The sequence below is a fragment of the Chionomys nivalis genome, chromosome 24 (genome assembly GCF_950005125.1).
Source record: "Chionomys nivalis chromosome 24, mChiNiv1.1, whole genome shotgun sequence".
In the NCBI taxonomy this organism is placed as follows: Eukaryota; Metazoa; Chordata; class Mammalia; order Rodentia; family Cricetidae; genus Chionomys; species Chionomys nivalis.
In genome coordinates this window covers 44,071,555-44,087,751 of record NC_080109.1, presented here as the reverse complement: position 1 = coordinate 44,087,751, position 16,197 = coordinate 44,071,555, and the positions used below count along the sequence as shown (strand labels likewise).

At 48.3% G+C, this 16,197-nt stretch overlaps 1 protein-coding gene across 3 annotated transcripts in view; it reads right to left on the bottom strand.

The window, feature by feature from the left end:
• Positions 1–16,197, bottom strand: part of Fndc3b (fibronectin type III domain containing 3B) — a 299,935-nt gene that overhangs the window by 45,486 nt on the left and 238,252 nt on the right. For all 3 annotated transcript variants that reach the window (XM_057756973.1, XM_057756974.1, XM_057756975.1), the window contains 5 exons: positions 9,394–9,518; positions 8,178–8,352; positions 6,202–6,288; positions 3,147–3,285; positions 1,207–1,278 (listed from right to left, as the gene is read on the bottom strand). In XM_057756973.1, coding sequence (XP_057612956.1) covers positions 1,207–1,278; positions 3,147–3,285; positions 6,202–6,288; positions 8,178–8,352; positions 9,394–9,518 — 598 coding nt within the window. The remainder of the gene's footprint in view (positions 1–1,206; positions 1,279–3,146; positions 3,286–6,201; positions 6,289–8,177; positions 8,353–9,393; positions 9,519–16,197) is intronic.

Sequence of the window (16,197 nt, the reverse complement as noted above, 5' to 3'; positions counted from 1 at the left end):
AGAAAAGACGCAACGAAACAGCTCCAGGTGGGTGTGGTGCACGGACCGAGAGCAGAGGCACTTGTTCTCTGGACCCGGGTCCTCTCTTTGGTCGCAGGCACACACACTTTAAAGAAGAACTGAGCCGGGCGATGGTGGCGCACGCCTTTAATCCCAGCACTCGGGAGGCAGAGGCAGGCGGATCTCTGTGAGTTCGAGACCAGCCTGGTCTACAGAGCTAGTTCCAGGACAGGCTCCAAAACCACAGAGAAACCATCTCAAAAAACCAAAATAAATAAATAAAAAATAAAGAAGAACTGATCACAGCAGTCTTACTGGGAAAGTGAGGCTGGGTTTTAGAGTTTTGACAACTGTATGTTTGTCTACTGAAGCCAAATGAGTTTTATTAGAAAGAAAGGCGAGAGATTTTCAGGGCTCTGAAGATTTTCCTTTCTGGCACTGTCCCTCTTAAATTATGACTTCTGTGTGTGGCAGGGGTGCACGCTCACGTTCATGTATGTCAGCGCACAAGGGGGTGCTCACAGGACAACTTGTGGAGTTGGAACATGGGTTCCAGGGGCTGAACTCAGGTCACTAGACGAGGCGGCAAGCCCCATGGCTCCATTTGAATCCTTGTAGTGAGGCTGCTGATGGGAGTTCTAACTCCAGGGTCACAGTGTAGACCAAATGCTATCAAAGTCTGACGCCTATCACTGGCCACACGATGATGTGGACATGGCAGGGTGCCAGAGAGACCACTTCTGACCCTCTGCCCACAATTTCCAGAAGTGTGGCAGGTTAGGGGAGGAAGGGCTTATTTCCCCTGTGGCTTATTATTGACACAGAGAATAGAGAACAAAACGACCCAGCATGTCAAAGATGGGCACTCCAAGCACAGTGAACTGTGGCGTTTGAAAACTGGGACGTACTCAGGGGTGCAGTCTAGGGTAGAGGGCTTGCTGACAGCGCTTGAAGAAAAAGCTAATTCAAGATCAAACTCTAGTGAGAGGGAGGGGAGGGTATATATATCATATGTCATAGATAGATGGTAGACTGACAGACAGGTAGGTAGGTAGATAGATGACAGACAGATATAGCTTGACCACACTACTGGCTGTATATCATAGAACTAAAGGCTGCCTACTGCTGCTATAGAAAGGGTCTGACCACATCAGGACAAGAATTCAAGGGTGTGAATGCACTGTATTCAAGTTGCCGAAGTGTCACCTTCAGAAGTTCCATCTGTGATCTCCAGCAGGTACTTCAGGATTTCTGAGCCGCCACTGTCCTTTGGAGCATCTGGAGAGTAGGCAAACACCACCAGTGAGGAGAGGACAGGATGGAACTTGTAAACATCATCACAGAGAACCAAAGAATCTACTGCTACCTGCCCTTCAGTTTGGAGTGCACCAAAAGGCACAATTCCTTATGATCATAACCCCTGCCCCTTTATTTTTTTTTCCTTGAGACAGCATCTCATACTTCAGGCTGGTCCCAAAGTTTCGGCAATTCTCCTGCCTCTGCACCCCACCTGGTTATCATGAGATTACAGATATGAGTGCTCCGCTTCCCACACTGGCTCCTCAGTGTCAAGAAGCTGTGACTTTTACCAGGCTACTATTTAAGGTCGCTGAAATGCAGAACAGAGTGTAAGAGTTAGCGTTTACTTAGTGAGACATGGGCACAGCTAGGCAAGCAGAATGGCTTCCAGGACAACGAGTTTACTCTGGAGAATCCGGAGGTGACTCTAAGATTTGGTGACTTTTATGTAAAGTTGAAATGTTTAAATGTTTATCGTGTTTTATTATTTTTACTTCATATATTTTATGAGCAAGCAGATATTTCTGAAAAATGAGAAGGGGAGAGAAAACAAAACTGCACAGACAAAATAGATAAAATTCGGAATGGAATCAATTCACTCTGCCACACTTTCTCCCAAATCAACTTTCTAGCCCCACCCTGGAGCCTGGATCAACATGTTACTAGGCAGCGTGGGATGAGGGCTCTGTCAATTACCAGAGTCCTCTAAGTCGCCCTGGATAAATGGACAAAGACTCTGCCTGCAAGAGCTTTGGTTTTTGAGTATGGAAATGCGAGGCAGAATAATTTTGCCAAACTGTGAAGAATTCAATTCATGTCTGGCAGCAGCCGGCCATCTCTACATCCTTGGTGATGGGGGAGACTTTGCAAGGCCTGGACTTTCCTCAAACGGACTGAGGAAGCTCACTTTCCCAGATGGTTGCACTACTCCGAGATTTCCATGGTGACAAACCCAGCATAGAGCTGAGGAGAAGGAGGAAGCGCGCAGAGGGACAGGCTCCCTGGAGGAAGGACCCACAAGCAGCCCCAAGTCCCTCACCTGCTCTTAACCATACTTGTCCTCCAGGCAGAGGGCCTCAGAGTTCTCTGATAACTCAAGACAGCACACTTGACCTTGGCTGCCGTGATGGCCTGTGCTCTAAACTGCACCCCTCAGACAGGACCTGTAGAACTCTACGTTTTTCTGTTTGCCTTTCACCTGCTATTTGTACATATCCTCACGTGACGTTAGTGCAAAGCACACACGTCTTAACTGCCTCACATGTAACCACAAATGTTTCAACCACACAGTAAGGAATATGCATGTCCCTGAAGTGACCCGCACCGCAGAGATGAACTTCACTGTCCTCCCAGGTGGTGTCTGAGCCCTAAGGGAGAAGATCCTGATGGTCAGCCTGGAGGCCACAGAACAAACAACACAAACTTTTCCTATTTCATTGCTTTACATGTTAAAAGTTACATATCTAAATTTGAAATCCAATCTCAGTATTAATTTAAAAATAGTATTCCTATTAAATTTCTAAGGTGAGTCATTAAAGAATGAATTATCAAATTATGAATCCTCAGATTCAAATCAACAATGCATTTATAAAGGGAGGAAAACTGTAATATAAGAAAATTATGAAATAAATGAGACACTCTTAAAATTGTTCATTTAAGTAGTCCACTAAAGTCTGGCTATACTTTAAAATCCTATGGCCTCCTCCAGTCCTCAGGATGCTTCTCACACATATGTAACACATGCACAATGCTCCCACACACAATATTGTGTGCTTGTGTTTGATTTGTCACTACTGAAATTAAGATGAATCAAAAAGGAAAAGCAGCAGCAGAGGCAGAAAACGTACCCCACTTGACACTGAAGCCATGCGATGTGACTGGCCCTTTAATGAGCGGCCTGGTCGGAGGTCCAGGTCGGTCAGGACTGGTCGTACAAACCAGGACTTCACTTGGGCAGCTTCTCCCTTCCATGTTAGAAGCAGTCAGCTGTAACACGGCCAAGAGAAGAGCAGGGCACATAAGTTACAGGCTCCAGCAATGTCGACAGTGACTCTGAGACAGCAAGGCCAGACATGGTGACGGATGCCCAGCCACGCAGCCAGTCACGCAGCCACCTACCCACTCAGCCACCTACCCACTCAGCAACCCCGCCACCTACCCACTCAGCCATCCACCCACCTACCCAGCCACCCACCTACCCAGCCACCCACCTACCCAGCCACCCACCTAGCCACCCAGCCAGTGCTTGCTTTCTTCAGACTGTCGATGTGTTTGTCATCATTCATTTTGCTGATATTTGGTTATTAACAATTAAAACTAAGAATATTTGTATATCCTTATAGGAAGAAATGTAAGCCTAGGGTAATGGTGCATGCCCATGATCCTAGCATGTGGGAGGTTGAAACCACTCTAGGCTATGTGGACAGTTCCAGGCAATTCTGAAATAGAGTAAGGCCACGTTTCAATAAAGGAGGGGAAGAGGAGGCTGCGGTGGAAGTATATATGAAATCAGAATGTTTCCACCTATGTCGTGCTGTTTGTTGAAAAGGAAACACGGGCAAGTCAGACAAAACCTTTACTTATGGAAGAGTCAAGCAGTGCCATCTGGTGGAGAATAGCAGCAGTACAGCTACGATCTGGGAGCCAACACTGGTATTTTTAGCATACCAAAAACAATTATATTCCTCAAATAGTCAGTCTCAACACTCCGCTTGATAATTTGAGAAATACTGGGGTGACTACATGCCAAGTTAAATTACTTTGCCCTAAAATTAGAGAAGCGAGGGTGGGGAATCCTCAGGGCGTACAAGGCAACGAGTGCCGTGCACAGGACCAACAGAGGAGCTGTGGGACGGGAGGACGCACGCACGAGCAGCGCAAAGCAGCTTCGCGCCTGCGGCTCTGACACAGGTCCCGGCTGTGACATTAGCGGTGCCTCTTTATGGGTCCGTGGCTCTCCACCTCTGGGTCAGACGATGCTTGCACAGGGGTCGCCTGTCAGATATCCTGCATATTAGGCATTTACATTATGATTCGTAATAGTAGCAGGATTACAGCTATTAAGTAGCAATAAAAGTAATTGTATGGCTGGAGGTCACCACCACATGAGGAGCTGTATTAAAAGGGAGAACCTCCGGGCTAAGCTGAGGAGGGGTGGGAAATGAGAGAGAAGACTAAAACGGGAGGGATGGTCAGAGGGCAGAGCATGCCATGACAGCACAGGAAGGAGGGCATGGCCAGTGAGGGTAGAGACACAAGAGTGTCAGGAGTCGGCAGTGAGGGTGGGGACACAGAGTCAGGAGTCGGCAGTGAGGGCGGGGACACAGAGTCAGGAGTCTCCAGTGAGGGCGGGGACACAGAGTCAGGAGTCTCCAGTGAGGGCAGGACACACAGTGTCAGGAGTCTCCAGTGAGGGCAGGACACACAGTGTCAGGAGTCTCCAGTGAGGACGGGAAAAGAGTCAGGAGTCTCCAGTGAGGGTAGAGACACAGTGTCAGGAGTCTCCAGTGAGGACAGGGACACAGTGTCAGGAGTCTCCAGTGAGGGCAGGACACACAGTGTCAGGAGTCTCCAGTGAGGGTAGAGACACAGTGTCAGGAGTCTCCAGTGAGGGCAGGACACACAGTGTCAGGAGTCTCCAGTGAGGGCAGGACACACAGTGTCAGGAGTCTCCAGTGAGGACGGGAACAGAGTCAGGAGTCTCCAGTGAGGGTAGAGACACAGTGTCAGGAGTCTCCAGTGAGGACAGGGACACAGTGTCAGGAGTCTCCAGTGAGGGCAGGACACACAGTGTCAGGAGTCTCCAGTGAGGGTAGAGACACAGTGTCAGGAGTCTCCAGTGAGGGCAGGACACACAGTGTCAGGAGTCTCCAGTGAGGACGGGAACACAGAGTCAGGAGTCTCCAGTGAGGGCGGGGACACACAGTGTCAGGAGTCTCCAGTGAGGATGGGGACACACAGTGTCAGGAGTCTCCAGTGAGGATGGGGACACAGTGTCAGGAATCTCCAGTGAGGACAGGGACACATAGAGTCTGGAGTCTCCTGTGAGGACGGGACACACAGAGTCAGGAGTCTCCAGTGACGGTAGACACACAGTGTCAGGAGTCTCCAGTGAGGACAGACACACAGTGTCAGGAGTCTCCAGTGAGGGTGGACACACAGTGTCAGGAGTCTCCAGTGAGGACGGGGACACACAGTGTCAGGAGTCTCCAGTGAGGACAGACACACAGTGTCAGGAGTCTCCAGTGAGGACAGACACACAGTGTCAGGAGTCTCCAGTGAGGACAGACACACAGTGTCAGGAGTCTCCAGTGAGGACAGGGACACACAGAGTCAGGAGTCTCCAGTGAGGGTAGACACACAGTGTCAGGAGTCTCCAGTGACGGTGGGGACACACAGCGTCAGGAGTCTCCAGTGAGGGTGGGGACACACAGTGTCAGGAGTCTCCAGTGACGGTAGACACACAGTGTCAGGAGTCTCCAGTGAGGGTAGACACACAGTGTCAGGAGTCTCCAGTGAGGGTGGGGACACAGTGTCAGGAGTCTCCAGTGAGGGTGGGGACACACAGTGTCAGGAGTCTCCAGTGAGGATGGGGACACACAGTGTCAGGAGTCTCCAGTGAGGACAGAGACACACAGAGACTGGAGTCTCCCTTGAGGGCGGGACACACAGTGTCTGGAGCCATCAGTGAGGGCGGGGACACAGCATCAGGTTAGGGTCTTCCCGGGTGCACACCTGCCCTCACTGTAACTGCATCTTCTCACATGGTTTTCTGACTAGAGAGTGCGTCTGCTCCTGTGAAGGTGCTGCCCACTGTAGCCCTTCTTGACTGCAGACTCCACTGGAAACGTAAGTGGGCAAACACCAAAATGTCAGAGTTAGCGCTGAGGCGATGAGACTCACCCTGAACTTGTACTGTGTGCTTCTTTTGAGATTTTTTACAGTACAGGTCAGATCTTCTCCACTGTACTTTGGGTGGAAATGGTTGTCCTGAAAAGGCAAAGGCAGAAAGACATCAGAATCTTCATACCCACACCTCAAATTCCAAAGGACCCAGGACTTTTTACTGTGGCTTCCTATCGCCACCATGAGCCCAGAGGCTGGCAGCCATAGCTAAGGGAGGATCAGTCACGGCACGGACAGCTTTCTAACTTCAATTTAGGTCTCATCTGTCACACGGCAGTGTAGCCTGGCTCTGGCCAACTGTATCATGACAAAGCAGTAAGCATGTGACCTATTTTTTATTTAACCATTAATTTGTCATGAGAAAAGCCTGCTGTTGGGGAAGCAGACACTGCAAGGGGCTGTGCCATAGCAGGCAGGCAGGGCTCCTGAGCTACAGCACTCTCTTCTTGCTAGGGGAGAAAGCAAGGCTTGGATGGTGAAGGACATACTCCTTCAGTATAGACCTTACGACAGTAGGAAAATATACTGAATTCAATCCACAGTGTTCCTTATCTTCCTTCCTTCCCTCCCTCCCTCCCTTCCTGTGGGGCAATGGTCCTATAACCTGTGAAGATTTGTCTCTTATACTTGTTTAATAAAATGCTGATTGGCCAGTAGCCAGGCAGGAAGTATAGGTGGGGTGATCAGAACAGGAGAATTCTGGGAAGAGGAAAGAGTCAGTCTGTAGTCGTCACCCAGACACAGAGGAAGCAAGATGAGAATGCCTCACTGATAAAAGGTAACAAGCCATGTGGCTAACACAGACAAGAAGTATGGGTTAATGTAAGTTATAAGAGTTAATAAGCCTGAGTTAATTGGCTAACCAGTTTATAATTAATGTAGACTTCTGTGTGTCTTTGGAACTAAACAGCTGTGGGGACCAGCTGGGACAGAAACCTCTGTCAACACTCCATCCATCCATCCATCCATCCATCCATCCATCCATCCATCCATCCATCCAAGGCAACGTCTGTGCATCAGGCTCCCTTCAGGCTCATGGGAATCAGTCCCACTAAAAGACATATAGAGCCTGGTCTGCAAGATGATGGCATATCAGCCAAAGAAGGCAACTGCAAATAGAAATCCCTACACACAGAGAAGGAGAAGGCATGCCATGTGGGCCGTGAAGGCACAGGAAGACAAGAGGCAGGCTGCTGGAGCCCCTGAGACGCTGTCCCGGCATCACAAGTTGGTGGCTCTTGGGATTTAAGCTCAATACAATCAAAGACTCCTTTAGTCTGCAGCCATATTTCAAATGCTCACCGCCACACATCCCGCATAAACTACAGGACACATCTACCATTGCAGAGAGTTCCACATGGCCGAGATTGTCCAGAGTGGTCAGGCAAGGGCTCTTCTGGGAGGATATTTGCTGAGATGTGAGAGGATACCCAAAGGAAACCAGGAAAGTGAGAAAGGCATCTTCAAGGAGCCCCCGAAGGAGAACACAGGAAATGCAGGTTCACAAGGCCAGGGCACACTGGGATAAGGAACAAGGGCGGTGACAAAACCCAAGCACACAGGCCAGTGGGGGTGGGCATTAGGAGGCAGACACCCTCTACAAACAGGTGTCTGGGTGGCCTGGGCTCTGTGACAGTGACCACAGAACACCCGAGTGATGTTGGGGCACAGCTGGGGCCACTGCAGTCATTCAGAGCAAGGGGAAGGCTGCCTAGGAGGCTTTCTCAGCTGTGGAGATGGTGAACGTCTGTTAGATTTCTGGGTAATCTGAAGGACAGTTTAAAGGGTTTGCTGGTTGGTCGTATCTGGGGCCATAGGGTGACTCCAGCAGAAAGGCCAGCAGCCATGTGCTGAGCTGGGAAGGACAGCTGGACCCGCACAGCAATGACAGCAGCGGTAGAAACCAAGAGCAGCCTTGAGTTTGGCCGTAAGATGTCATGATGCTTTGCAGGTGTAGAGCGAGCAAGACTCACATTTTCGTCCTCCTGGATGTCCAGGGTGTATGTAATCACTTCCTCCGGCGAGCAGCCTTCGGGCCTGGACCACTGCAGTGTGATCCAGGTGACGCCAGCTCGGACGAGCCTGGGTGCTGAGGGCATCTGTGGGATGTTTCCCAGTGTATAGCACACCACCTCCTGGCTGTAACCACTGCAGAGATGAACAGAGACACCTGAGGGCCGTGTCGGGAGTCCTGGTGCTTTAAAGGAGGGAGGCATGCCTCTACCCAGCCCCACTGGCGTGTGGTGGAAAAGGGTCCTGTACACAGGACATTTCCCACCACAGCTTTCAATTGTTCTCTCGTGCCCCCAGAATCTGCATTTTACGAAAGCACGCCAAGCTGTAAGAAAGCAGGCTTATGACTTTATTCCCTCAAAGGCACAGCATGGCAGCACATTTATCAAGGTAAGAACAGCTGCTACTGAGAGACTGTGGATGACTGTGTACAAACACGTCACGGTGCTGAAGGAACATGAGTTTTACAAACGGTTTTCCAAGTCTGTGGTGCTTCTAATTCCTGAATTGTAGAAGCCTGTATCATTCCGACTTTTCTGGCCAGGACACCCTTGAGCTATGCTGCTTTCCAGGCTCTGGGAGCAGTCTGAGACCTCAGTGAGATCACAGGAGGATCTCCAGGCTGGGGTCATTGAGCGTTTAGTCCCTAAGGTGCAGTCATGGAACGATAAGATTTTCCCCTTGATCAACAGTTACATAGCAAGAACTGAGACATGGCCTCTTTTCAAAGTCCCTTAATCAATGTGTCCTTGGTCAGGTCCTCTTCTTCCCTTTCTCCTGCAGCCTGGAGACACCTGCAGACAAGGCGGCCTGGGTTTTCCCTGATTCTATAACTTGGCGATAATAGTTGCTCAGCAGAAGTTTCTTTGTATTGGCAACAGTCGCACAAATGAAAAGGGAAGACCTGCAGGACAGGCATTAAAAGTGATACAGACCAAGGACTAGGTGTTGGGCGGGGGAAGGGGAGGACTTCCTTTATGGAGTTCTACTGCTACCTTCCCCCTGGTCTCTGGGACCACCAGTGTGCTGAGTAAAGGCCGGTGTGCTCTGTCACCGCAGAGGCCTTCTCCCTCCTTAGGACTTCCCCTCAGAATTGCTCGGTGTGGAGGCAATGTGAGAGACAGCCGGAACCACACCTTGAAGGCTGAAGGGCTAGAAGCAGAGGAGAGGCCATACCTGGTGCCAATGTCATTCCGAGCAGCAAGCCTGAAGGTGTAGCCCATGGCTGGACAGAGTTTCGTCAACTTGCAATGCTTCTGGTTCCCAAAGAAACACTGTCTGAAGCCACTATTCCTCTTTCCCTGGAAGAACAGAGACGAGGGCAGCATTATTATCTACAGAATGGCACCCGGTGCACTGCACTCTTAACTTTCCTGCTTATTATTATCATTAGCCTTGTCAATGCATTCATTTAGAAATTTTAAAAATTATTGTACAAATAAATGGGGTTTTGTTGTGATTTTCCAAATGGATGCAATTAGAAAACCAAATTACATAAGAAAATGAAGGAGTATTTTAAACAACTGTTGAAATTTTTAGTTTGGGTAAACTAGCAATAGAAGAAGATATGCAGAGAGGGACCCATGTGGAGCATAAATGTGGGAGCACCTTCAGCCAATAGCCTTTAAAGACACCAGCCCACTTTGGGCATGGTCTCATGTACTATAAATGCAGACAGAATGTGTGCACAGCCTCTTTTTCTGCTGGATTCGGTTCCAGTTCCCAGCACACACAGAAGACTGCAGACTGCTACCCTTACTGAACGTTTATCCCCAAATAAATAAAACTTTGTTATCCTCCATTCCGGGCTATTGTGGAACTCTTCGGTACTACATAAAAAGCCCCCACAGGCCTAACACCGAGGCCCAGAGCCCTCTGGACTTGCACTTCTAACAGTTTTGGTTGACAGTATCACAGGAACCACCACTAAGATCCTGGGTGGGGGTCCTGGTCAGTCAAGCATGTGAGTTTCTGACAGAGCTGAGGCTCGCCACCTTGGAAGTGGCCTGGTCTTTCTCAGGGGTCCTCACACACCCCAAAGACCCGTCCCTGAGGCTGAACACCAGGCAGGTGTTTGTCTCTTCTGTCACGGTGGCCCTTGACACACACATTACAGTGACAATGAGCTGTTTGTTTATGGATCCCTACAAGATGGTCGCAGTCTTCGTCCACATCTGTTTTCTTCCCAAAAGAGCTCAACCACTGCATATGGACTTGAACTTCAGCGTCTGTCAATCCTTGGAAGATGGTTGAGAGCATACATATTCCCTCTCCCTCCCCCTTTCCTCCCTTCATTCATTCTAAGTTCTTTATGAATATGTTTCAAGTTTGTTGGAATACATTGCTGGCTGGTCAGAGGTCGCAGTCTTCAGTAGCCTGGCAGCTTTCTCTAAGCTCAGCAATATGGAATTCCCTCCCTCCCCAGCAAGTCTTCCAGCTCTCTAGCTGCCCTCATCTGGAGAATGTCCCTGGGCCTGAGGACTGACCTTATCTGAAAGCTGTCTCTAAACCAGATGCCTGTCTCTAAAGCTAGATTCCTGATTCACCTTTAGCTTGACCCATGGCACAGATCCCTTGCTAAGAAGACTTGCTCTAGTTCTGTTACAGGACCCTTCTGCTACATACCAAGCCTTGTGACAGAAGTGTGCTACTTAACACAAACAAGGGTTTGTCCCTAGGCTCCCCAGTCCTATATATTCTAGAATAAAATTGAGCTGTTTCACCAAAATCTGTCCCGGGAAAGGCTGTCCCCATTTGTGCTCATGGCCCACATACAAAGCCTCTTCTGCCTCTTTACCCTCTCGGACTGATGGTCGATGGATCAAGAGAGAAAAGGGGACCCTCACACAAGTTTTTTTTTGTGTAAAAAGAAAAACAAGTAAGGTATCTGATTCCCATACATGACTTAGGCTGTAACCCAGCTACTCTGGAGGTTGACAAGTTCAAGGGAGGGTCAAAAGTTCAAGGCCAGCGTAAGGAGCTAGGGAGACCCTGCCTTAGAATAACATGGAGAGAGGGGATTGGGAGTGAGCGACAGCAGAATGCTTGCCTAAGTCACTAGGCTGAGTGCTCCAGTGGAGCCTTACCGTGCCATAGTTAAGGAAAAGGGTCGTTAAATTGGGCTATAAGCACAGGCATAGAAAATTCATATAAGCAGTTTTCTAGAACAGCATTTCCACACACAGTGCATATTATCTTATTAATGGACAATGAAAACAAACAAGTAAACACACTAGCCTGGCATGGTGGTGCACACATGCAATCCCAACATCATGAGGCACAAGCAAAATAATAAGCATAGTTTGGGGCCAGCCTGGTCTACACACCAAGTTTGAGATCAGCTAGGGCTACACAGGAAAACCCTGTTCCAGACAAAACAAAACAAGCTCACATATGAACTAACAAATCTACAAGAGAGCCAACATCCTCATTGATCCAGAGTCTCCAGGAACACACCTGAGACTCTCAGAGACCCCAGGAACAAGTCCGAGACTCTCAGAGACCCCAGGAACACATCAGAGGCTCTCAGAGACCCCAGGAACACATCTGAGACTCTCAGAAACCTCAGGAACACATTAGAGACTCTCAGAGACCCCAGGAACACATAGGAGACTCTCAGAGACCCCAGGAACACATCTGAAACTCTTCAATCACATCTTAATCATGAAGCTGGCAGTTTCCTTCTAATCCAATTTAAGCGTCTCCTTTTGGTAAGCAGGCTGTGAGCACAGACTGTGAGAACATATTCTAGGTGACATATAATTAAGACAAATGCACTGGAGTAGACAAACTAAACACAACAGTGAAAACCACACTGCTTATAACCCAACTGCCCATCTCCTCCCCAAGCAAGATGGCACTGTCTTTGACAGAAGCCCCGACAGTACTGAAGATTCAAAGTTCATTTTGTCAAGGGTTCAAAATACATTCGGTTTCAACTATGGAGGTAGAGGATAAAAAGTGAAGAATCTTCCATCGCGACAGAGCAAAATCGTTGTGCATTGGTACACTGCTGATGTACGCTGACCTTCACCTTGAGTGCTAAGGTTGGTATAGTAGATTTGTTCATAGGAAAACTTTATACATCTATTTGCCAAATTATGGCCAGTGTCTGACTATACTTGACGAGCGTCCTAGTGTGTCTGTATTCCTTTCGGTAGTAGCTGGATCTGCCTCACCTCCGCCTCTATTTCAGAACTCCAAGTAAACAGTGTGAGAAAGGTGACCCCGCCAATGAAGCTGCTACCATTCCAAACCTTGGCTTCCCAAGTGCCTTGTTTTCCCTTTTTCTATTGGCCCCCACTGCCCATTTCTGGTACTTAGAAGTATAGCCAGCAAATAAAAGAGTCCTTTCCTTACTGGACAATTTGCTTTAACATGTAAAAGTCATATTGTCTATGATTTAAATAAGAGCAGAGAGTTATCTACAGGAGACACTAGTGTTTGCTTTTCAAAGGGGTGTGGCTGTGGTGCTCACTGGAGACCTAGGGATGGAAACATCCCATGTCCTTCAAGACATGACTCTGACTTTAAAAACCTGATGTCTTTAATATCCAAACTTTCCTTCTTATTTCTTTTTCCTTTTGCATTCTGTGTGTTTGTATGTAGCTCTTGTTAAGGTCAGAAGAGGGCGTCAGAGGTCCGGGGCTGGAGCTCAAAGCAGATGTGAGGCATGGGTGCGGGTGCTGGGACTGACATTAGGGTCTGCAGCAGTTACATGCCTCTAACCACTGGGCGCTCTCTCTCTCGCCTCCAAGCTTTCACGCAATAACAACCCCAAGATGTGCTATGACGCAACTAGCACTTAGGAATATGTAGAAAGATTTAGAGTTGGTTGGACCTTGGAATTGAATTTCAGAAGCAGTATTTGTGGAGTTTGATCTGGTGATTAAACTTTGCAGGGTTAAAGAATCAAACCTTGTCAGAAGTCCCTGAGTATAAAGCAAATCCAAGAGCAGGCAGACTGTCAAAAATATTTCAGACGATAGAGAGGTTTCTGAATAAAGAAAACATTCATGTGTGACAGGTTTCCTACTGAAGAGGTCCTGAAAAGATAAAGAAAAACTGACATCCACGAAAGCTATTGCCATGCCAAAAGGGACCACAGGTGAGAGGTTAGAAAGCAGAGATGCAGCAAGACACTGGGCTCGGAGGCAAATGCGGTGACACACACGTCTTGCTAGTCTGCCCACCAGCCTGACTTCTACATGGTGAGGCAAAGAATGTTGAAAATGCAGGAGAAAAAAGAGAAATCAACAAATACTATTTATAAAAGACCCCTCCCCCCAATAATACATAGGAGGTTTGGGGAAATGTTAACAAACCAAGTAGGATCCTGGTAACATCTACGAATGAAATACTATTGTTTTCTGTGGGCAGAGGTAGACATGATTAAAAAAAAAAAACCCAGCTAATTCTTAAAGATGGAAAAATTCCTACAAACTGTCAGGAAGGACAATATAAATGCTTATGATTTTTTAAAATCAGAAATTAAATCCATAAAAACTGTCCGTTAGTGAAGGTTCACGTTGTGTAGATCATGGCTTTTATATTTAATAGAATTCTGAAAGAGGAGAGAAGAAAGACGGAGGGAGGTAGAGGGGGTGAGGGGGAGAGGGGAAAAGGGGAGAGAGATAGAAAGAGAAGCTATGGCATGTTCTCACTTCTAACAAAACCTAACTAAAGTGCCATAGGTTTTGCTGAGATGTTTCACCTAGAAAACTTTATGTGTTTGTGTGCATACATGTACAGTTGCACATATCTGAAAACTGTGTTTGTGTGCATGCATGTACAGTTGCACATATCTGAAAACTTTGTGTGTTTGTGTGTATACATGTACAGTTGCACATATCTGAATGTGAATATAGAGCTGAAGAACAATCTGGGGTGTTATCCTTGGGCACTGTCCACCCCCTTAAAGACAGTTTCTCACTGGGTCTGGACCTCACTGACTTGGCGAGGCTGGCTGCCTCCCTACCTCTGGGGCTGTGTACATCACGGCTTTTACATGGTGGGGGGTTAGATTCAGGTACTTATGCTTACATAGCAAGCATTTAACCTTCTTACCCAGGCAACATTCCCCCCATAACTGAAGTCAGCCATTGCAAAGTTCTCTGCTACGATGGCCTTAACAGGAATGGATACTATCCCTAGGTATTTCAGTCCTGCTCTCAGCAATAATCTGGTCAACAATAGGCAGCAGAAGAGCTGTGGCCAGACCTGGTTCTGATCGGTCACCCCTGCTGGGTTCTCCATGGTGTGGTGCACAGAGAGTCAGGTCCCCAGCAGCAGCAGGACTGCAGCTTGGTGAACCAGGTATGATGAACACATGCAGTCTGGAGCAGCAGACTGGAAGGCAGGCTCTGTGCTGTCCTTGGTAGAAAATGAATGACAAGTTTATTCCAATTGGAGAAATGAGTAAGAGTAGCCAAGCTCACGCCCTTGGTCATTTTGAGGCAGACCTGGCTACCAGGCTACTGACTTACTTCGACATGAACTGAAGTAACCCCTGCCATGGTCTGACCTGACTGCGCTGCCAGAGCCTCTGAGTCCCAAAGAAAGGCTGCCTTTCAGGGCTCACTGGCTTGCTTCCGTTCATAAACTGTGGCATGCAGCGATGCTTGTTTCCACAGCTCACCCTGAGTTCATTCCAGGGCAGCTTAATCTTTACTAGAATGTGAGACTGTCTTGAGAGCAAACTGGGTGCAGACCAGCCTTGAGGTGTTTCACTTCCAATCTTGGGCCGCTTCCTTCTCCAGGTTTCACGATCCCCATCCCCTTGTAGCCCAGTGGTACCAGCTCATCACTCTTGGAGCTATTTTCTGAGCAGGGTCCAGATGCTGTCCCCGCCCCACAAGCTCCTGGTCAAAACTGCTCTCGAGGAAAAGGACTTGGACTTGCCAGCCAGCTGGCTTGTGTTCACAGCATCTTTAGACCTTCCCATTCCTGAGATCCTATCCCTGTTCCTTTTCCCTCTTCTTTTGGAAGAAAATGCCACTCGGTTCACCCCCTCAACCCTCCATTGTGTTTCTGGAAGCCTGGTCACCATCACAGTATGGCTATGGTTCAACTGGCCTAGGCTGAACACTTCATCTGAACTGGGCAAGCAATTGCTTCTCTTTATCCACATTCTAAAGGACTCCACCATTTTCAGGGAGAATAGCCTTCTAACAGAACGGAACCCTCATCGTCAGCATGTGACCCTCCCACCCCCCTGTATCCATTTGGCTGCTTGTAACTCTCTGGGGTCCTGCTCTCAGAGGAATGGCAATCACAGGCAGCTTTCTCTGGCCTGGGAAAGTGTTCAAGCATGGATAAGTGTGAGAGAAGGGAGTTCAGGGAGGCACCTGTGTGAACACACAGCAGAGCGGGACCTACATTTGCAAACTTTGAGGATGGGATGGGCACTCTAGGGACAGAGACCATTTCCCCAGGGAGTTCAGATGTCTTACTATACACTTCATCTTAAAGTGACATTTGAAGGAGAGATTCTGAGAACCAGACTACATTTTTCTCTTACCCCTTTAGTGCCTATTTAAATATTTCTATCTTTTTAATCTACAGTGAAAAAATAAAAGTTGGTTATGAAGTAAGTTTATAGTTTTGGAAAAGTAATTTACCCCCACCCCAAGGAAACGCTTTGCTGAACTGTGGTGAGTCACCCAAGGAATGGGACACGGGATCCACTTCTCAGGAGCAGCAGACACTCAGGGGTGGGGTCTGACACCCCCAGAGAGCAGGCACAGCACCTTTCTTCCTGGGTTGGAGAAGAACCAGGGGTATGCTCTTCCAGCTTGTTGGGCTGTGCTGAGGGTCTTATCCTGCCCTCTTACCAAATCCCCCCGCCCCCCGTTTGTCTCTGTTACTGTGACAGGGTCTCACTTCAGAGTTCTGGTTGGCCTGGGACTTGCACGGGGTGCCCTCTCTGCCTCCTGTGTTCTCTGACTACATTTCTGATACCTGTTTCTCCCGTTCTTCTTT